This window comes from Delphinus delphis, chromosome 11, assembly GCF_949987515.2.
Source record: "Delphinus delphis chromosome 11, mDelDel1.2, whole genome shotgun sequence".
Taxonomy (NCBI): domain Eukaryota; kingdom Metazoa; phylum Chordata; class Mammalia; order Artiodactyla; family Delphinidae; genus Delphinus; species Delphinus delphis.
The window spans coordinates 15786698-15810197 of record NC_082693.1 but is presented as its reverse complement, the minus strand read 5'-3'; the positions used below and the strand labels follow the sequence as shown (position 1 = coordinate 15810197).

At 36.7% G+C, this 23500-nt stretch overlaps 1 protein-coding gene across 7 annotated transcripts in view; it reads right to left on the bottom strand.

The window, feature by feature from the left end:
• Positions 1–523: 523 nt before the first annotated feature.
• The window catches only part of PLEKHA5 (pleckstrin homology domain containing A5), a 240960-nt gene continuing 217983 nt past the window's right edge, over positions 524–23500 (bottom strand). The window contains exons 20-31 of one of the 7 annotated variants that reach the window (XM_060024366.1): positions 22843–22944; positions 19992–20103; positions 19052–19098; positions 18096–18284; positions 17137–17254; positions 13330–13448; positions 9781–9990; positions 8763–8903; positions 8108–8232; positions 4924–5069; positions 3457–3562; positions 524–1427 (exon numbers count right to left, since the gene is read on the bottom strand). In XM_060024366.1, the coding sequence (XP_059880349.1) occupies positions 3468–3562; positions 4924–5069; positions 8108–8232; positions 8763–8903; positions 9781–9990; positions 13330–13448; positions 17137–17254; positions 18096–18284; positions 19052–19098; positions 19992–20103; positions 22843–22944 (1404 nt within the window). In that variant the 3' untranslated portion in view covers positions 524–1427; positions 3457–3467. The remainder of the gene's footprint in view (positions 1428–3456; positions 3563–4923; positions 5070–8107; positions 8233–8762; positions 8904–9780; positions 9991–13329; positions 13449–17136; positions 17255–18095; positions 18285–19051; positions 19099–19991; positions 20104–22842; positions 22945–23500) is intronic. The other 6 variants (XM_060024371.1, XM_060024367.1, XM_060024368.1 and 3 more) reach the window with 6 other exon arrangements.

Genomic DNA, 23500 nt, shown 5'->3' with positions numbered 1-23500 from the left:
CTGGGAACAATATATAGCCTGAACAAAAGGTTATAGTGGAAAGGAAATGTAATTGATTCTGAAGAGCGTGAACATCTGCAGAGAATGTGGTGTAAGAGACAATGATCTCTGCTTATGAGGATGAAACGGTTTCTAGTTACCCATGTCAGAAGAATAACTCTGCCCCCGCCCCCAACCCCAAGTTCAGTCCACTAAGCAGAGCGAGGCTGCAGATGCCTTCTATGACACGGAAACCAACAGAAATAGGTATAGAAGACTTGACAAAACTACATTTGCCCAGTGGTGTTGAAAAGTCAGAAAAGCTTTATGCTGGTGCAAATTTTGTCATTAAATGTAATGTGATTGTGGCCAAGTCAGTTTCTCTCTCTGGGCCTCAAGTTTCCCGACTTTGACGTGGAAGAGCTGAGCTGGATGACAGACACAGTTCTTTTTCGATGCTCTTTCCAGTAAGATTAACTACTTTTTCATCTAGAAGTCTCTTAAAGTCTCAGACTTTCCATTTTAGATGGGAAGAGCAAAAATTCTAACACAAGTGATTTAAGAACATCAACATTTATTTAACATGATAAAAAAGAAATGAGATATGAACATTTGCATTTAAACAACAGTAAGTAGCCTTTAATACTTACATTACATGTGCTCATTGTATAATATATACACAATGAACATAATTACATTTGTACACAAACTAAGTACTGGATTTGAAAACCTGCTTATTGCTGTACACATCTAGTCCAATGAAGTATAAGCCCAGTACTTCAAAATACCTACATTTTAAATTGCTTTTTAAGAAAAAAGTAAGCGATAACATTTGTATCTAAGCTGACAAGAGTGTGGCATAACTGCTGACAATGCAATCTGACTGAGAAATAATTATAGCAGGAAACGGACATACTTCACTTAGCAGTAATAAAATGGCACATTTTAAATATATATATAAAATTTTTACAAATCAAGGGTGAAACAAAGCATTGCAGTAGCCAAAATGGGAGGAAGAAGGAAAAAAAAAAAAAAGGAAAACAAGCTTCACTGGAAATAATAACTAAATTTATGTACTGAAAAGTGAAAAGAAATATAAATCCAGCTAGACTTTAGAAACATCAAAATCTGGAAATCAGCAACTAAGTAAGCTCTGGCTGTAGACCACACACTAAAAAGCACCTTTACTTATGTGCTCTGAAATCATAGCAGCAAGCTGGTGTCAGAATAATAAATTTGAGATTACATTACATGACCTTGAGTGTACATATGGGCCATTAAAGCTGTTTTGGAATAAACATTTTCCAGAAGTGATAAAATGATGCTCTGTGGCCAAAAGCATCAGAACTATGAATTTCATAGATTTAAAATATACTGTACAATATCTTCTCACATTGCCAAAGGTCCATGTCCTCAGCTTTGAATGGTTTCAACGGAAGTCAGTATAGCTGAAAAATACAAAGAAGTAAAATTACTTTGACACCTGCAAAGTTAATTAATGACCATTTCCTGAAGTAACTAAGGGCCACATTCTCTAGCAATAGAACTGACAAGCATGGCCATGAAAATCCCAAAACATAATACAGTTGAAGGACATCTTCTCTTCATTTCCATAAGCTTAATTCACAAAGCAAAGAAACATAATGCAATATGTGCACAGCAATTCAGATGAAAAAAAGGACCGAAACTTGTGGCTGAATCCAAAAGGTTGACGAAATGAGCAGAGGTTTGCACAACTTTACTAAAATACGTAATACTATATTAAGCTGCCTACATAGCGGTGTCATTTGTAAAACTTTCCTGAGTCTTGCCAAAACCACTAGTTCAGAAAGATGACACATGCACAATGAGAAGATGGATTATAAAATAATGCAAGTCTGAATGCCGCTGGTTGGTTGTGGTGACTGCACACCACAAAGCTAGAAAATATCCGGCAATCACTGTACCTAAGGCTAGTACGTAATACTCCTGGCTCTTGGAATGAAAGTAAAACAAAACAAAAGCGAGTAATAACAACTTAAGGAACCTGGAAATGTACTCCAGTTTTAACTGTGAACATTCTTGTTATCAGAATGGTCCGAGTACAGTGAATTGTAACCTGTTTATTGAACCAAGAGATAATGGGAGTGGCTCTCAAAGTACGTTTCACCACTAAGACAGACGGAGGCCATCAATCAATTCTTTGCACAGGAGGAATAAAATGAGCATCATGTTCATTATCCCTGTTTGGTGCTATTCTGTCACTAGTGGCAACTGCCCCTTCTGAATGTATTAAGTTAAAAGTTTAAATATATGAGTGACAGAGGCAAGACACAGGTTAAGACTACAACAAATACAACAAGTCCTAAAGAGATACCAAGTGACAACAAACAAAGCCTCTTTTAGGCTCCAGACAGACGTGATGTCAAATAAAAGTTACAGAAATGACAAGACAGTTAAACATAAATCCTCTGGCTGAAATAAAGGGACACAGATTATAGCTGCTACAAAAAGGTGTGAATGGACGTAGAGGCTAGAAAATGAGCACTACTGGATGAAAAACTTAGTCTAAGTTGGTATTTGTACTCATTTGAGTACCTAAAAATTAAAGAACATGTTTGTAGCCGTGCTCATAATGTCTGTAGGTGTTTGCTCAGCTTATAACTGTTTAACAGAAATTGGTGATAATCCGAAGGCCCCAAACATGAGAAGATCTGGTAGATACTGAGAAAAAAAGTGCAGAAAAAGGCATAAAATGTTCACTCCATACCTCACAGCTTTTCTGAAAAATAAAAAAAGTATGTAAGTACAAAATTGAGGTAAAATGTAGCCATTGTTGATAAAGTTTAAAAGTAAGACACCTTAGGAAATTATTCGTGGTTCTAAAAGTGTGGTCTAAGGAACACTGGTTGAGAAAGGCCCCGTCTCCCTGCCCCCACCTGTGGCTTTTTTAAAAGCTACCTCCCTACCTAAAAAAAACCAAAAGCTACCTCCCTGACTTAAAAAAAAAAATTATTTAGAAATAATTTCTGATGGCTCTTAAAGATTTTACATTCCATATCTAGTTGGCTGTACCATAAACTTTTCTTTATCCTTAAAAATAATTAGCAAACTCCCAGTGTGGTAGATAGGTCCACGCTGAATGTAAAAAACATTTCTGTATCAAAATGTAACGACTTGAACAGAATTCTCAGACCCAACTGTGGAAAGAAACTGTTAGGTGGGAGCACAGCTGCAAAACACTGCAAAACCTCCCCTCCGAGTTTAGCTGTTTTTATGGATGATGAAAGAAGAGACAGAGAAAATGTTGTTACGTAGCAAATCACTGAAGGGCTGATGTTGGAAATTTTGAGTTACTGCCCGTGGTTCAAACACTTGCTCTGCTAACTATCCCTAACACACAGGCCGGAATTCATCACAGTTTTTATTCACCAAATCAACAAAAGTCAGGCTGAAAGCTCTAACAGTAAAGCACGAAAATGAAAGGAAACGACGTACTTGTTCTGAGACTACACACACATGAAGTGTGAGCCTTCTGTGAGCTGCGGCTGAGTGGACGGAACGGGTGATGCCGAGGACTCGGGAGACGGGGACAGGCTTTGCGCTAAAACACACCGAGAAAACGTGACGAGATCAAAATCCTGGAGACACCTTCGGAGAAGGAAATCCTGACGCTGCGATTCCCAACACAGAACGTGTGTCGGGAAGGAATTCTTAGTTGCATTTCGGCTCTGTTTTTTGTTATTCTGGCAACTGATTATTCAGTATGAAATGTCTCTTGAAGACTGGTTAAAAATTCCTTTTCCATGTACATCTTAAACTTATATAATGTTATATGCCAATTATATCTCAATGAAACTGGGAAAAAATTAAAACAAATTTTTTGGGGGGGCTTCAAGGTTAATTTTCAGGTGTATATCAGTGACTCACCCCTGTTGGGTCTCATTTTTAAAAGCTTTTCTAGTTGCATGAAGCTAAATACTGCAGATGGTATAAATGTTGGGGTTTTAATACACCCACACAACCTTTAACACAGACTTGGCATCATAATAACCGAATGTGATCAATGACAATTTTTAAAGAAAGTGAGAATTCCTGTACACATTGCCTTGTGAGTGATAAGAGGCAAAGGAAAAAGTGCTTCATACTGGTTACAAAGGAACATGGCTGATGATATAAATTTCCGTGTATAAGATACAGAAAATGCTCTTAAGAACAGTCCTGCATAATTGAATTTCATTGGACTTACCCTTCTGCAAAATGACTGGAGGCGGGGTTGGGTGGGGGGAGGAGAAAGAATTACTAGGGATAGCTTTTTGTTTATGGACTATGAGATGCAAAACTGATACATTACACTAGTGGGATGATTCCCCTACCCCCATCCCTTGGCAAAAGTCATAAAGAAAAAAAAAAAGAAACAAGATGTGTGAAGAATCCAGAAAGTATAAAAGAATAGCACAGAAAATTTTATTTTTTCTTAACTAGCTACGGATCATGATCTTCCACTATCAAAGAAAAACCCAGATGTGGATTATAGTAGGAGCTAAGTAAGTAAATCTATTCTACTAGTGTAGATATTCAATCTTCCACAGTTCCCAAAGGGGTAGGCTTATGAATACTCTGAGAATCCAGCGTCAGAGAAAAGTACTAAAAGATCTTCTTCTTAGAAAAAAGTTTAAGGTATGTGTAAAGGTTCAGATTAAAAAAACAAATAAAACAAAACAAAGAGAAGGAACTGACGCCCAAGACAGGAGAGAGGGCAGATCTAGCTGCTCACGCAGGGCTGGCCCTGTGCTCTGGTGCAACTGCAGCCCTCCTGACGGTGCAAGCGTGGGAAGGCAAAGGCTGCTTGGTCTGCAGTTGACGTCCCTGCGTGGCTCCCTTGCTAGAGTCTCCACATGGCAAATAAATTCAGAGGTTCAGAGGAAGCACCAGTAAGAAAATTAGGAAACATGTAATATCTACCTGCCATTGTCTGACTTCCTCTAGAAGCCTCAGGAGTTAGTTCATAAGAAATAACAGTTTCTTCCTGCTCATGAATATTGTCCTTTGTATTTTCTTCAGGGTGGCCTTCTGGTTTATGATTTGGGATCTGTGACTCATCTTGAGGGCTAATGAAAATAGATGGAAGTTTTAAAGTTCGTTATTTTAGAATGCAATTAATTTTTTTTCTTCCAAACTTAGTGTTATGAAAAATCTTAACTATACATAAAAGATGTCACCATCTGTACTTAACAATTGCTAACATTTTGTTGGCATTTTTGTCCACATTTTGCCAATCTTGTTTCATTCTAAACCCTCAGCCCCCTACTCCCCAAATGATGATTATTATTTTTTTTAATTAATTAATTAATTCTTGGTTGCATTGGTTCTTCGTTGCTGCACACGGATTTTCTCTAGTTGCTGCGAGCGGGGGCTACTCTTCGGTGTGGTGCGTGAGCTTCTCATGGCGGTGGCTTCTCTTGTTGCAGAACATGGGTTCTAGGTGCATGGGCTTCAGTAGTTGTGGCATACAGGTTCAGTAGTTGTGCTCGCGGGCTCTAGAGCACAGGCTCGACAGTTGTGGCACACGGGCTTAGTTGCTCCACGGCATGTGGGATCTTCCCGGACCAGGGCTTGACCCGTGTCCCCTGCACTGGCAGGTGGATTCTTAACCACTGCGCCACCAGGGAAGTCCTCCCCAAATTATTTTAAAGCAGATTCCAGACATATCATTCAGTCTGTAAATACCATCAAATATCCAGTCAATGCTCAAATGATCCTGATTGCCTCATAATATCATCTTAGAGTTATCTGTTTGAATGAGGATCCACACAACAAAGTCCATACACTGTATTTGCCTGAGAAGTCCCTTAAAGTCTCCTCTAAAATATACCACCACACACACCCGTTTTATTCTTTGTCATTTATTTAAGAAAGAACCTGGTTTATCTGTCCAATAATTTACTACATTTCTGGATTTTGATGACTGTATCCCTCATATTTTTTATAAACTGATACGATTCTTAGGCTTGATCAGACTTAGGTTTTGGGGGAAAGGAGGTAAGTAATACTCTTCTAGGTGGGTGTCTTGCACTACTGCATTAATAGTCTGTCTCTTTTCCTGATGTTAAAAAGATCAGGGGACTTCCCTAGCAGTCCAGTGGTTAAGACTTCACCTTTCAATGCAATGGGTGTGGGTTTGATCCCTGGTCAGGGAGGTAAGAGCCCACATGCCTCGTGGCCAAAAAACCAAAACATAAAACAGAATATTGTAGTAAATTCAATAAAGACTTTAAAAATGGTTCACATAAAAAAAATCTTTAAAAAAAACAAAACAAAATTTTTTTTAGCTAACAGCTTTAGCAGCAGTGAGGAATATTGTTCATCCATTATTTTAATAGGGTTTTAGCAAAGCAGTGATATTCTAAGTCTCTCATTCTTTTTTTTTTAATTAATTAAATTTTGGCTGCGTTGGGTCTTAATTGCAGTGTGTGGGCTCTCTAGTTGTGGCACATGGGGGCTCCAGAGCGCACAGGCTCAGCAGTTGTGGTGCGTGGGCTTTCTAGTTGTGGTGTGTGGGCGCCAGAGCACGTGGGCTCCGTAGTTGCAGCACGTGGGCTTAGTTGCCCCACGGCATGTGGGATCTTAGTTCCTCCACCAGGGATCGAACCCATGTCCCCTGCATTGGAAGGTGGATTCTTACCCACTGGACCACCAGGGAAGTCCCAAAGTCTCTCATTCTTTTATGTTTTTTAATAAATTTAAAAAAAATATTTATTTATTTATCTTCAGCTGCATTAGGTCTTCGTTGCTGTGCACAGGCATTCTCTAGTTGCGGCGAGCGGGGGCTACTCTTTGTTGCGGTGCGCGGGCTTCTCTTGTTGTGGAGCACGGGCTCTAGGCACGCCGGCTTCACTAGCTGTGGCACGCGGGCTCAGTAGTAGTGGCTTGCGGGCTCTAGAGCACAGGCTCAGTAGTTGTGGCGCACGGGCTTAGTTGCTCCGCGGCATGTGGGATCTTCCCGGACCAGGGCTTGAACCTGTGTCCCCTGCATTGGCAGGCAGATTCTTAAGCACTGCGCCACCAGGGAAGCCTTTTTTTTGCGGTACGCGGGCCTCTCTCACTGTTGTGGCCTCTCCCGTTGCGGAGCACAGGCTCCGGACGCGCAGGCCCAGCGGCCATGGCTCACGGGACCAGCCGCTCCGCGGCATGTGGGATCTTCCCAGACCGGGGCACGAACCCATGTCCCCTGCATCGGCAGGCGGACTCTCAACCACTGCGCCACCAGGGAAGCCCTCTCATTCTTTATTGAGTGAAATTTTTCTAATAAAGAAGAGTTTCCTCATAAACTCTCTGGTTGCAGCTTGTTTGGGAAAGGTAAGATAAATGTTTACTTCTTTCTCTTTATGTACCAGGTTTTGGAACAATAAGTGGATTCCCTAGCATCCTCTGAAGGGGCCAACAAATTATTTTTTGTTGTTGTTGTATCATTATGAACTCATAGATTTGTAATATACTGGATGTGTTTTAATCTATGTCTATTAACAAAAGTTCAGCACAGATTTTTTTTCTTATCTCCTATCGCCAAATATTTTTCAAGTTCCCTCTTGCTATTCATTGAAGAGATAAAGGCATTCCTAATAACATGAGATCACAGCATTCCTCTTTTCCAGCACTAGGAATTTTTTTATGGATGGTGAGACTGAGGATATGCATTTAAAAATGCTAGTTGAGAAATACAGTTAAAAAATAAATGGCAAATCACTATAATATTTGGAACGCTTAACAGACATCTTAGATATCTGATCAATGTCTGTCATTATACAGGCAACGCTGAGGTGCTTACTTTGCTGTAGCTTGCGTGCCTCTGGCATTTTTTTAAAAAAGGTATTTATTGATCACTTGCTAGGTGTTTAGCACAGTGCTAAGTGCTATACACATATTTTCTTATTTAATCCCTATAATACACTTGTGAGATGGATACGATTATTATCCTCATTTTTACAAGTGAGGAACCATGACAGTTGTGTAACTTGTTCAAGATCCTACAGCTCGTAAGAGATATTCTGGGACTGGAATCCAAGACCTCTGACTCTGAAGTTTACCATTTTTAAGCAGGTATACAATTTTGTGAATGATTCCTTTGTTTGTTTTTCCTAATTATTACCTGTATGGAACATCCTTGGGCATCTTTTCTTTGTTTTCTTCTTTATCCACCACTTCCTCAGAATTTACTCCATTTGGCTCAGGTGTGAAAAGTGTTTCGGAAAAAGCATTTTCAGTTTTTTTAAACTATAGAAGAAGAAAAATTCTCTTTTTCAAATCATTTTTACCACATTTAATATATTAGTGAATTATCTAAAATGATTCCTAAATAAAGTTTATTAAAAAACCCATACCCTATCAAATATTTACTGAAATATAAATTTATATTCAAGTGCATTAAAAATATTAATGCTCTATAAAAAATAAATAAAATAAAATTCAAAACTTAAAAGAAAACACTAAAAAAAAAATTAATGTCCTTTGCTACTAGGATAAAAGGTACATTGCCATTAGTTAGCCGCTTTGGGATATAAGATTCTTTAATTGGGTTAATGATAATTTATTCCAGCCTTGATTGATCATGTTTTAAGTTTTCAATTAACCCAGTTTTTGTCGTGGCTGAATACATCAATCAAATTATACGAAGCCTATCATTTCACTAAGATCTATATAGCCCCTGTGACAGAATGACACGTAACTATTTTCAACCTTCTCACTTGATCTTATCTTCAAAAATCCACCCCTTTGTAACATCTGTCCCAAAATAATCTCTCTACCTCTTCGCTGAAATCTGTATTTTGAGGTTCAGCTTCTTTTAGTCGAACAGTTTCTGCGGCAGGAGTTTCATGGTTTGGCTTCACGTCATTTTCTCTAATGACGGCATCCAGTTCCTTAAGGTTATCATCCCTCCTTCGAGTCTGTCCAACAGATAGACAGCATTTTTAGATTCATACTATACGGTCATGCATAGTTTTTAGATAGTACCTATTAATTTTTTGTTTTTTAAAGTTGGTTCTTCACTTGCAAGAGTTTCCTTATGAAAAACAACAGAGGAATCATATATATTACTCATCTATTTTGTAATGTGTAGAATGTGCAGTTATTCAACTGTTAATTGGTTGAACCACCATTAGCAATGCCTGCTCTCCATTAGACAAGACAGAAAGAGGATTTCTATGATGACAGGGAATCACTTTCAGCTGGTCCATGTCTACTAACAGGGATAGACCAGACTGAAGCCACTGGAAAGGTTCCTTAGTCTGCTCTGATTTATGAATCAGGGTAACAAACAAACAAATAAGTAATAAGAAACGGAATGGTGTCTCTTTATAAGACTAAAGTTAAAATGTAATGAATAGTAGAACTTTTCTTTAGAAACCCTCTCGCTACAATTTAGGTCATGCTAAATTAGTATACAGAGTAATACACTTTTCATTGGGAGGGGAACTGGGGACCATCCTGCTAACCTGCATGGCATTTTACATTTGTTGAAAGCACTTTTATCTTCTTACTATCTCCATGAAGTAGATAGGACAGGTTGTATATTTGATTTACAGTAGAGGAAATTAAGTCCACAACGTATAGGAGGGTATCCAACAAGTAATTTAGCTCTGGTTTTCTGAACCCAGGGCTATTTCCATTTTACTAAGCTGTCCTGGCATATTATAAGAGTTGAATAATATAACTATCCATGTTGCTGACATTTAAAAGCCCATCAACCATGTAACTCTACGATTCTAAGATTCAAGTGATATTAGATTTACCCACAAGAATGAGTAAAAGCAATTGATATACCTGGGTAACCCGGAATGGATTATCCCTTAAATTTGAAGGACTTGGTAAGGGTGACTGGTCTAAAGCACCAATAATGTTTAATCCTTTTTTCTTTTCCCTTAAGCATGCTTGTTGATGCCTCCTGATTCTTTCCATTTGCTCTTCCACAGTCATCCTAGGTCGAGTGCTTTCAGCCAAACAGAGCTGTTCCACTGCACTTCTTGGTCTTTCCTTTAAATTGAAAGTAAACAAACAGATGAATATCTGAAGACAGGATAACTTCTGAAAAGTATGTTAGAAAAAAAAATGTCCTGCAATGCATTGACTTTGTTTGCAAAATCTCAAGTGGAGGTTTTGGATGTCATTTAGATAACACCAGAACGGCAGATTACTTTACACATGCACTGATGCAGGATCAGCGATGGAAAGAGAGAGAGAGAAGAGGTAGGAGGGAGGGGAGAGAAGAGGAACTTAAGGAGGGGATTTGCTTGTTTTTAAAAACGAAATACAAAAAAGTATGGCAGCTCTGGAGTGACCCTACCCCACGGCCCTGAGATAGGAAATTGTATAAAACTCAAACTAGGAGAAAACAGGGGGCATAGCTTCTAAAAATCAGCAATTTCTTTTATTATACTAAAAATGTAATGTTTCAAGTCACACATTTTTTACTGTGAAAAGACTGGTAGAGAAAACATCCTTAGTTCATGAAAAACTATGGAAAAATCTATTTTCTATAAATCAGAAGGTTATATTTCATATACATATATACATTTACATGGCTCTTTTTTTTTCTTTTTTGTGGTACGCGGGCCTCTCACTGTTGTGGCCTCTCCCGTTGCAGAGCACAGGCTCTGGACGCACAGGCTCAGTGGCCATCATGGCTCACGGGCCCAGCCGCTCTGCAGCATGTGGGATCTTCCCAGACCGGGGCACGAACCCGTGTCCCCTGCATCGGCAGGCGGACTCTCAACCACTGTGCCACCAGGGAAGCCCTACATGGCTCATTTTTATGGTTTACTGAAGAGTTTAAAAATATTAGTCACATTAAACAACCAGTTCTTACTTCTCACTTTCTTACTAAAGATATAAAACAATATTGGTATGAGATTCAAAATAAGTAAATCAATAACTGTCATAAGGAAATTTTAGCTTATTTTATATAATAGAAATTTTAGAGATTAAACATATTCTAAGATCTATAGAATAGAATGCATAGGTTTCTTTGTGTCCTCTGGACTGAACTGCTGGGAACTGACTGAGACATTGGTGGAGTTGCTGGTGTTTTGGAAAGAACCCAGGGCAGAGGTAAGTATTTCCGTGACTAAGCAGTATGTCAGGATAACGGCCAAGGTCCTCTTCTCTCCACTGCAATCTAAAATGTGTCTGCAGGGCAGTAGCTACAGATCTAGAACTGTTTTCTATTGTATAGAATATCTTGAAGAGCTCACGTAGAAACTGAAAGGAAAATGAAACATGAAAAGCCTTAGAGTGCAGAAATGATGCTTCTCATTTGTGAAGCAAAGCATTTGCTTTTGTGAGAATATTTTTTTAAATAAAGGTAAATTCTAGATACTGATTGGGAAGTTGGCTACTTTAGCACTCTTTCCTTTTATTTATTTATTTATTTTTTTGCGGTATGTGGGCCTCTCACTGTTGTGGCCTCTCCCGTTGCGGAGCACAGGCTCCGGACGCGCAGGCTCAGCAGCCATGGCTCACGGGCCTAGCCGCTCCATGGCATGTGGGATCTTCCCAGACCGGGGCACGAACCTGTGTCCCCTGCATCGGCAGGAGGACTCTCAACCACTGCGCCACCAGGGAAGCCCTCCTTTTGTTTTTAGTAACAAGAAACATGTATTCTTCCTGGTTTTTCTGTGTTTGTGCAAAAGTGTTGTCTCACTGAAACTTCCTTTTCCAAGTTACCGTATTGTACAAATCTATTTATTCTTTTAAAATGCCAGATATTATTAATTTTTAGATCTTTTTGCCAGTATAACTGGAGAAGAGTATCTCACTGGGGTTTTAGTTAGCACTTTAAAAATGATTATCAGTGTTGAGCAATTTTCATATTTTTGTGAATTACTGTTACATAATTTCCATTTAAAAAAACCCTAAAAATAACTGATTTATATTAATTCCTCAAATATTATGAAACTTGTCTGTTATACTGCAAGTATTTTCTTCTGGTATATGTATTGCTTATAAAGGACTTTCCGGTACAATATTAGGTAACTAGTCGTCTATACTTTCCCCCCAGTATTTGGTTATGTAGAAGTCTTTCTTGTAGTATTTAAGATAGTTATTTTAGGGCTTCCCTGGTGGCGCAGTGGTTGAGAGTCCGCCTGCCGATGCAGGGGACACGGGTTCGTGCCCTGGTCCGGGAAGATCCCACATGCCGCGGAGCAGCTAGGCCCGTGAGCCATGGCCGCTGAGCCTGCGCGTCTGGAGCCTGTGCTCCGCAAAGGGAGAGGCCACAACAGTGAGAGGCCCGCATACCGCAAAAAAAAAAAAAAGATAGTTACAGAATAATATAAATCCACTAATATCTTTCTGTTTGATCTCAACATGCATTTTTAAAGGTTTTTTTTTCTGTTGCCTTATTTCACATTATAATTTCCAAAAAAACACCCTTTTAAACTAAAAAATGCCTAACTCTATGAACAGCAGTATTACAGGACCATTATATTCCTTATATATATAAATCTGTCAGAATTTCTGGCATATACTTTGTACCATACTTTAATATCTTTCAAGAATAATCATAAATCTTATCATTTGTTGTACCTTTCAGTCTTTTCTTACAGTTTTAAGTTATCTCATACCAAATAAATAGAATTTATAAACATAAAAAGTAAAATTTCTTTTGCAGCCCAAATTTCTAGAGAGTACTTGGGGAAAGGGAGTTAAGTCCTTTGAGAATCTTCCCAAGAAGACCAAGATTAGACTGGTTAAAAGCCAGTCTGAATTAAATGGATCTCTGATGAAAGTGTGAAGTACAGGATTTGCTTCTCATTCTCAATTCACATTGCTCATTGTAACCAGAGGATTGGCAAACTCCAAGTCTACTGCAGCGGAAAGGCCCTGCAAACTCAGGCTGGCTTGGAAGTCCAGTAGCTTGGGTGACCACAGCACATGTCGTCACTCTCCTAAGGAAATTTTTAGAGGTGTCAGGAGAGGTAACATAGGGCAGCTATCTGAGAACAGATTCCACAAATTGCGCCCCAAAGACCACATGTGGAGTCTGAGCAAAGAAAACCTAGATTAGGCCTGTCCTTTGAGGTGTTCATTCCCTGAATGTAATTAAAAAAATTAAGATTACTAAATTTTTCTTAAGAGTATGTAAAAAACAGTTCTGATTGGAATTCCCTGGAGGTCTAGTGGTTAGGACCCCGCACTTCCACTGCAGGGGGCACAGGCACAGGTTCGATCCCTGGTCGGGGAAGGATCCCATAAGCCGTGTGGTGTGGCCCCCGAAAAAAAAGTTTTGAAAGAAACCTCTAAAAATTAAAACATATACAAGGTGGCAATAAATAGGTTGAGAATCCTTCTGGAAATTAATGTATAATTAAATACCGTTCTTGAATCCATCATCTTCTTAGTTTTCCTTAAAGTTACATATGAGGCTATTGTCGAAGATTCAGGTGTTGGTGATTTTGTTCTTGGAGGGACTACTCCAACAGGAAAGTGGGAACCTAAAAATAAAAACAGCATTAAGTTCTACAAAACATCTTCACATGACATGGCTTTATTTGGACATATTCAATTTCTGAGGCTTTTAAAATCAGAAGGCAAATAAATGTATCGTTTGAGAAGAGACAGGGAAATGTAATAACCTTTTGTTACTTGTTTTACCTAATAAGCCAGCAATGATACTAACCAGACAAATTTAGGGTTAGCTTTAGAAATAAAGTTCTACTGATGATAACAGATGACATTAAAAAAATTATAAAATTTAATGATACGCAGTGGATCATATATCTTCACAACAACCCTGTAAAAAAAGAAGGTAAATGAAGTGCAGAATCTGGGTTAACTGACTTCCTCAAGTACATATAGCTTAGCAGCAGCATGGCTAGAGCTTCTGCTTTGGCCCGTTTTCCCTTGTTGCTCTGCTTCTTCAAGAAGTATTTACAATATTTTCACAGGTTAAAAGTACCTTAAAACCTGTGCGCCTAGAGCCCGTGCTCCGCGACAAGAGAAGCCACAGCAATGAGAAGCCTGCGCACTGCAACGAAGAGTGGCCCCCGCTCGCCGCAACTAGAGAAAGCCCGTGCACAGCAACGAAGACCCAACACAGCCAAAAATAAATAAATAAAAAATAAAAAAAAGTACCTTAATCTAATCCTCTCACAGAGATGAGGAAAGTTATGGCCAGAAGGGTTAAGTGATTTACCTAAACGTCCTTAATTCCCATTTGGTCTCTTTCAATCACACTGCACCACCTCAATAAAGAATCCACTAACAATGTTAACAATAGTTGACTATAGGTAATTGAAGTTACTTTTACTTTTGCATTTTTGAAAAATTTCTAAAATGAACACACACTACTTTTATAATTAGAAAACAAACAATACACACACACAAAATCATTAACACAACAATAAAAGCTAATGATCAGTTCACATAAAATGTATTCATCTGTACCACAGTCATCTTGTGTAAGCAGAATATATACACTATTGTCCACACAATAGTGTGGACACAAGTAAAATAAGAAATTATTCAAATCTCAATAGTTTGCTGAAAAAAAAAATCATTCTCTTTGGGCTCATTAAAGTTACATTAACTAAGTAGAAAAATGAAATCTTATTTCCCCCCCAAAGACAAATGGTGGTCAATCATTCAGGGCCCCTTTAGGTTATGAACCAAACAATCTGCAGCTTCATGAAGTTTTAATATTGTTTATGAACTCTGTGTTTATTACAGTTGTATATTTGAGAATGTGAAGAGCTGGACTGATGTATTACAAGTAATTTTTACAGTTCAAATAAAGAAAAGCCTTCTACTATGCTAGTCAGTGGTCCAGTTTTAAAAGCCCGACTTTAAGTCATGTGGAACAAAATAAATTACACGGTAATCGATCTGTACACTTCAGACAATTTATTAGATGAGAGCTTATGATTATATACTAAAAAAAAAAAAAAACCCAAAATTTAAAAGAGGAAAAACTTCCAGGAAGAATTCAAGCCATATTAGAGAACATACTTCAGATGATATCATTGTTATGACTAAATACATATATCAGTTTTTTGCTGAGAAGTATTACAACCTGTTTAGCCGTACTCTTGTTGACAGACATATGACTGCTTCCAGTTTTTGTCTATTATGAATTAAAGCTGCTATAACAACCCTTGTATAAGTCTTTTGAGGGATTATGTTTTCATTTTTCTTAGGTAAATATATAGAATTCCTGGCTATGATGACTGCGTGTTTAACTTTATGAGAAACTGCCAAACTATTGTTCCATCCTATACCACCTCAGAAATGTGTGTGAATTCCAATTGTTCCACATCCTAACCAACACTAGGTAGTCAGTCTTTCAAGTTTAGCCATTCTAGAAGGTGTGAAATGTGATTTTTATTTGCATTAAAACTGCATTTCTTTTGTGATTAATAAGTTGTAAGCTTTTCCATGTGCTTATTGGCCATTTGTATACCTGGTTTGTTAACTCTCCAAGGCTTTTTTTGCCTACTTTTTTTTTTTGTTTGTTTGTTTTGTTTTGTTTTTGCGGTACGCGGGCCTCTCACTGTTGTGGCCTCTGCCATTGCGGAGCACAGGCTCTGGACGCGCAGGCTCAGCGGCCATGGCTCACAGGCCCAGCTGCTCCGCGGCATGTGGGATCTTCCCGGACCGGGGCACAAACCCGTGTCCCCTGCATCGGCAGGTGGACTCTCAACCACTGCACCACCAGGGAAGCCCTTGCCTACTTTTTTATTGGGTTGTTTATCTTTATTACTGATTTGCAAGAGTTATTTATATATTCTGGATACAAGGATTTTGTAAGGTATATGTACTGATAATATTTTCTTCCATTCTGATGGGCAAAAGTTTTAAATTTTGATGAAATTGAATTAATCAGTTTTCACTGAGAGTATAGCCCTCAGAGGGCCCCAGCTTTATTTGAGGGGGTCTCCTAGCAGACTCCTAATTTGTTCATGCTCTGAGTTTTGTCCTGTCACAAGGTGAAAGCTGGCTTTCATGCTCCACTTTACTTCCTGGATGCCTCTTGCTATGGACTGAATTGGTCCTCCTAAAATTCCTGTTGAAGCCCTAATTCTTGATGTGACTGTATTTGGAGATGGGGATTAAAAGGAGGTCATTAAGGTTAAATGAGGTCATAAGGGTGGGGCCCTGGCCCCCACAGATTAGTGTCCTTATAAAATGAGATACCAGAGAATTTACAGGCACTCATAGGAAAGGCCATGTGAGGGAGGCAGCATCTACAAGCCAGGAAAAGAGTCCTCACCCGAAACCAAACCCTCTCAGAACTTGGTCTGGGATTTCTAGCCTCCAGAACTGTGAGAATAAACTTCTGTTGTTTAAACCACTCAGTCTATGGTATTTTTTTTACGGCGGCCTGAGCAGACTAATGCACTACCCTTCATATAATTTTTGGCCTGAACATCCCTCTCTTTACTTTTCTGCAACTTGTTGAAGTGTCTCAAAAATATTTAAAATGATATGAACCAGCATTTATAATCTGTGGAGGACTGGCCAGGTATCTAGTTACCTATTTGCCAAAAACATTTACTTTTATTTGCAGTCTGATATTTCCTGCATATTTATAATTATATGCACGAATATGGTAAGGACGAAGACTATGACTGTTTCACTTACATCTGTGTATGAAAAGATAAAGTTAACAAAGACTTTCAATGAGAAAAAGATATGATTTGGATGAGAATGAGAAAGGCATATAAATATTAAGTTTTCAAGATAGCAGTATTTTTCTAATTAAAAAAAAACCCAAAACAACAACAACACAAAACCCAGCGTTAGAAAACCTAGAAGGATATTCCAATTATGGAAAAAGCTATGTGAATATTACCACTTACTATTTTTCAAGCTTTACTTTATGACCCTTTAGCAGATTATTAAAAAAAAATTGACTAGTGGGTTATGATCAGAAATTACTTTCCTGAAAAATCCCACATTTTGCCATATTTGTCTCAGCAGAGAGAGATGACATGTTGATATGTGGTTTATGGGTCATGTTATCTTCCCAATATCTGAAACTTCTAAATTCAGAAACGCACCAGATTCCAAAGGTTTCAGATGAGAGACTGTGGACTTGTATAGGTACTGTGTCAACAAATAAACTAAATTTATTTCTAAGGTGTCTGAAAAACGCAGGAGATAAAACATATCTCAAATGCTGACCTTTAACAGAAGTTTCCATTTCTGAAACAGATTCTGATTTTTCTTCTCCATTAGACTCATCAACTTCTGCCACTGTTGTTAACTCTGGTTCACTCTTGTAGAGTCTATAATCTGGACCCTTGAAAGGAAGATATGTAATCACACACAAACACACACAAAAAGGCAAAAGTCTCTTTTAAAACGTTTATCTCTAAAAACTCACACTCTAACAATTAAAAGCCTCAGTCAGCTATCTTGGGTATAACACAATTAATATATATGTTACAATTAGGGTAGAAAAAAAGACTTTATAAAAGATTTTTAACCAGCATATCTTTTGATTTTAAAATTAAGAATATTCCTCTTAGGGACAAAGTCATCAGAACATTTTTATCATAGTAAAACTAAAGTCTAAAAATAATTATATCATATTAACTCAATTAGCCCTATTCCTTTTCTCCTTGTTCTCTTCTCCTTGCTTATTACATTTTACATTTATTTGTTTAATCCCCAAACTCCTTTTTTCCAGTTTCCATGGGTAATGTCTTTCCTTGGCAATGTCCACATCCTCTAACAGTTTTCCTAGACTGAACTGCCCACATCCCAACCTTTTGATCATTCCTGGTAAGAATCTTCTTTTCCTTGCGTCTTTCTGATCTAAAGATATCATTTTGCTTCTAATATCCTGAAATGGTATATTTAAAATATGGCTCCTTAAACACAGGCACATAAAGTAACCACTTTATGAAAATATTCATGAAAAGCAGAAACTATGAAATTTTATTAAAATTGTGAAAATATTACAAAATAAGAATGGTAAAACTAAAACAGGAAAAACAAATGATAATGTTATATATGAACAAAAAAGTGCTGGCTAAAAGTGGTGTTATAATAAAAAAAAGTTTGAGTCTAAAATAAATTAAGTTTGAAAAATGAGGGCATGTACGATTGATTATTCTGTGGCTATTGCAGCCACTTACACAGTGAGATCCATTTCTTGGATATCCTTGAACTTGGTGAATCTTCTTTTCTTCGGGCAGATGGACTGGGCCCCTGCTATAACAGAGCAAGGAGCTGCTATCACTGGGCAGAGGGGGGATTATGGGAGGCTGGTCTGTAAAGTCATAGGACCGAGGAAGTGGAGGACGAGGTGGGACTACTTCCTCTTCCTAAAGATTGTAGAATAGTCACCTTATTTAGATAAGCATATTGAATTAAGTATATCGAAATTCTTTGCAATGGTAAGTTAACTTACATTCACTTTAAGATAATTAAAGGGACACTGCCAAGCCAAGAGTCTCATATTAAAAAGTAAAACAAAAAAATGTTTATGATAGCCAATAACTGGGTTTTAAATTTGACTGCATTTAATTTTTTCTGTAACACACAGGTTAGCTTTACTCTAAAGCTCAACATCAAAACAAATGTATGAAACTACTGTATTTCATTTTAAAAATAAAAGGAAAGAATTCATTAAAAAAATCTCACTCTGTATTGTTTTGCTAATTTTTAAGAGAAAAGAAAGAACATTTCTTTTTGATTGGCTTTTATACAAAATTCAAGACCACAGATGCTTTCAACTAGGTTGACAGTATCTCTTTGTAGTTGTCATTTCTTTATGGTATGCATGATACACAGCCAACTTATCATACCAAACAATGATAAATAAATACTCAAATTACTTAGATTAGAAAAAGTATGACAATGTTAAAGTTCTAACATAGATGAGAAGTAGTGATTCAATTTTTTTTTCCATTAAGAAAAGGGAAGAAGATCACATTTGTTAGAAGAACCAAATTACTGAACCAGCAAAATTTCAAGATCAAAACAGTAACTCAAACATATTTAGAAAACATTTTTGTTATGAGTAGAGAAAATTCTAATTCATGTTTTAATTATAAATTAATTTATAGTTAGAGAAACAATCCAAACTTACCTCATTTTTGTACTTAACTGTTGAGAAAGGCTTTGATCCTATCATGCCTATTAAAAAAATTGTAAAATATAACTACTTACACTAAACATATCTTCCTAAATCTACAGAAAAAAGGAACAATTTCATTTATTTTAAACAAAGTCTTTAGTTTCTAACCCCTCATTTGTTTTATGAATTTAAAACCCATTACTTTGCTATACAGTAGAAATTAACACATTGTAAATCAACCACACTTCAATAAAATATATTTTAAAAACCTCAATACATTAAAAAATACAAACTGAAATATCTAATATAAACAAGAGTATGGGGAAATGGGTTTTCTCAAATACTACTGGTTTAAGTATGATTTGATATAATCTTTTAGGAGAGCAATTTGGCTGTGCATATCAAAATGAAAAATGTGCACTTATTTCTCATTTCCTAGAACCCATTAGTACTAGCAGGTGTGTTTATTATGTACACAGTAATGTTCGTTACATCATGGCTTATGAAAGAAAAACAAAAAACCCCACCTACCCACCCAACAACCTGGAAGCAACCTACATTGTTCATCAACACCGAAATGGATAAATTATAGTTCATCTACACAATGATTCTTACACAGCTGTTATTGTATTGTATTGTTAAGGAGAAAAAAACATATTGATGAAAAACAACATTTTCTGTTGTGGGGAAAAAACTCCCCAAACCAAAACACTGTGTGCATTTATAATTATAGACACAAAACAATGATTCATTTTTGTGTGAGTGTGGTTGGTCAAACTTTTGCTTTCTATATTATATATAAACTTGGGTACTGATTCAATATTACAAAGTGCCTGTTTTCTAATGTCAAAAATCCATTAAAATAACAAGAGAAATCCAATTCTATGTGTTATTCCATTTAGATATATTATTATGGTCAATAAGTGCAGAATAAAAGATGAAGCTAATGCACCTGTTTCTGCAGTGCCTCTCTGCTGTTTGTGTTTACTCAGTCCTTCCATGACATCCTGAATTCTCCAGAGTTCTTTCTGAAGTTGTGCACGCTGAATTCCTGCTGATTCAGTCTATCAGTAAAAATGGACAGACCACATACAGGGGGAAAAAATCATTAAATACAGTTATAAATTCCACTAATTATATACTTAAAAAATGAGAATTGCAGTGGATTAAGTTTTAAGAATATTTAATATGATCTGTGTGACCTTCTCAACTTTGCAATGTCAATGGCAAAGATAAAGGAAAAAAAGCAGAGAAACAGAAAAATTTAATATTTCACACACTATTTCATGTGTGTATGTGTGTGTAAAAATTTAATATTACACACACTATTTCACATCTTTTCAATACGCACTGTGTTGAGTTACTTACAATCCCAGGAAGGAATACTGATTAGATGGGACTAAAAATGCGGAACCCTCCCCCAAACCAAAACCAACAAAACAAAACAAAAACACAACAGATCAGAAACTCACAAATCCCAAATTAAACAAAACATTTTTAGGGGAAAAAAAGGAAAGTATTTTAGTCTCTTAAGTTCTAGAACATAGAGACATGCCAAAAAACAAAAAAAAGAAAGGGCAATTTGAAGAGTTTTTACTGATAGAGTTAAATATACTTGCAGGACAAATTTTCAGTTTTTGAAATTGATTATTGCCATTTTTACTCTATCCTAAAGTTATTTCTTTACTACCCTTGTTCATGTCCCTTAGGCTAAATACTCTAACTGAAGCCAAAATAAGATCATCTTAGTAAGATTCTAGTAAAACTCTAATGACTCTTATTGATAAATACAAAAATGATAAATATCATTTTTAGAATATAACTATAAAAGAAATAGGTAAATAAGTACGATAACTGTAACAGGTATGTCAGCCCTGAGATGTGAATACTGATAAAGACTTATAGGTAGGGAATATAAACTATAAAAATCAGATAATTGCACATATAGAATATGTATTACTTTTGCACTAATTTAAAAAATATACATATTTTTGTCTATCTGAAAGGTGTACAATAAAAATCTCATTTTTGTTTTATTTTGCGATTTCTCTGGTTACTAGTTACACTGATCAACTTTTCAAACACTTGTTAGCAATGTGAGTTAAATTTTCCATTAATTAAAACTACTCATGTTCTTTGTCTATTTTTCTAATGCATTGTTTCTCCAAATTAAAGAGTTCTTTGCAAATCTAGACAGTGACTTGTTGAATTTTTAGAGGTCAAAGATACTTCACTTCTTCCTAGTATGTCATTTTTCAAGTTTTCTATATTGTCTTCATTGTTTACTTATGTATTTAATAAACACTTATATATATAGTCTGTTTTATTTGCCTGGTTCTATTCTAAGTGCTTCAAAAAAAATCAACACATTTAACCATGATAATAACCCAACAGGGGTAGGTATTATTATTATTTTCATCTTACAGCTGTAGAAACTGAGGTACAAAGCTGTTATGTAACTGGACTAAGGTTACATGCGCAATGCTACTTCTCATAAGGTGTGTTTCCTAGTTCTTTATTTTTTCAAAAAATGTCTAACTACTGTGGTCTTTATTATACCCTAAAAATATAGAATCATTTTGTTAATTTTTTCTGGAAATTTGGTTGTAATGGAATTGTGCTTATGGGAAGAATTTCCATCGTGATAACGTTAAATCAGGCCATCCGTGAACATAGTATAGCAATAATACCTCTCCTTTTATTCAGGTCTTCTCTTATGTCCTATAATATAGTAATTAAATTTTCATGATGAGCTTTTTTTTGTTAGGTTAAATCAGGATTGGCAAACTGCTTTGGCCCATGGCTTCTTTTTTATGGCCTGTGAGCTAAAAATAAGTTTTATAATCTTAAGGGGTTATTAAAAACCCCCAAACACCAAAGATTTTGTGACAGAGCGTATACACCTGTAACATCTAAAATATTTAATATCTAGCCTTTCACAGAAAAAGTTTGTTGATCCCTTGGTTGAGGTTTAGATGTTTACCAATTTTTTCTATTATATTTAGTAACTTCAGTGTTCAGTACAGAAGTCACAACCACACATGGTTACTTAAATTCAGATAATTAAAAATTCAGTTCCTCAGTCACACTAGCAACCTTGCAAGTGCCCAACAGCTACACCTGGTTGGTGGTTACTATTTTGGACAGCACGCATAGAAGACAGTTGACATTCTATGAGTCAACCTTACTCTTTATTTGTTGTATTGATTTGTTGAGTCTACTGGGCTTCCAATGCAGATGACCAAATTTACATAGGGTCACAAGCATAAAGTGACTTTTATTATTTTCTTAAATATGTATTATTTCCATTCCTCAGGGCAACACTTTAAGACAGGTATTGTTATTTCAACTTTATAGATAAGAAAACAAACACCTGGAACTTCATTCCATATCTGCCTATTCACAAAACTGGATTCTTTATGCCAAATGGTGCTGCATCTTCCTCTATTCTAATAAAATAGCAGTCAAGACAATAGGCTAAATAACGGTTTGATAAATGAGAGGGATTTAATATAGAATGGATAAGATAATTTGACACTTCAGTGCTAAGTGACATAGTTAGCTAGGAGCACAGAACACTCTAGGGCTCACCATGTGCCCAATAGGATAAAGAACTTTTAAACAGTGAGGGATGGGCTACTTTGTGAGATCGTAAGATTCCTATCATTGAAAGTATTGAAACCCAGATGTTAGGTAGCCAATAATGCAAAAACTGTTAACGGTGTGCATGAAGCTAACAAGATGGGTTGTACAGTACCAGTCAAAGCCAGTTAAAACAATGTAAAAATATTATAATTCTGTACCTGAATTTCACCAAGGCGATCTAGCTGCTCTTGCATCTGGTTCCTGGTGAGAGTTACATCGTATTCTAACTTATCATATTCTCTCCATGCTCGTTCCAGTTCCTGAAATCAGAGCTTTAATTACTTTAAGGGAGAAAATGTGCTGGTGTGTTATTAATCCTGTAGTTTACAATGGACAACATAAAAAATTTTATAACTCATTTTCCTTTATTTTTTTCCTCTCTTTTTTGCTCAATTTAAGAAAAATTTACTGAGGAACTGAATTATTTATTATTGTGCTGCTGCTATACTCAAAATTACTAAAACACCCCCCCAAAAAAACCCTAAACAACCAAAAAAACCCAAACAAACCCACCTCAACTATTTATTATTTATTCATTCATGACATCAAAATATTCAGTTGATTCTAATATCTAAAGAGTTTTATTTTGAGAAAATGTGTTTTTTTTTTTTAAGAAGATGTTCGGGGTAGGAGTTTATTAATTAATTAATTTATTTTTGCTGTGTTGGGTCTTCGTTTCTGTGCGAGGGCTTTCTCTAGTTGTCGCAAGTGGGGGCCACTCTTCATTGCGGTACACGGGCCTCTCACTGCTGTGGCCTCTTCCGCCGCAGAGCATAGGCTCCGGACGCACAGGCCCAGCGGCCATGGCTCACGGGC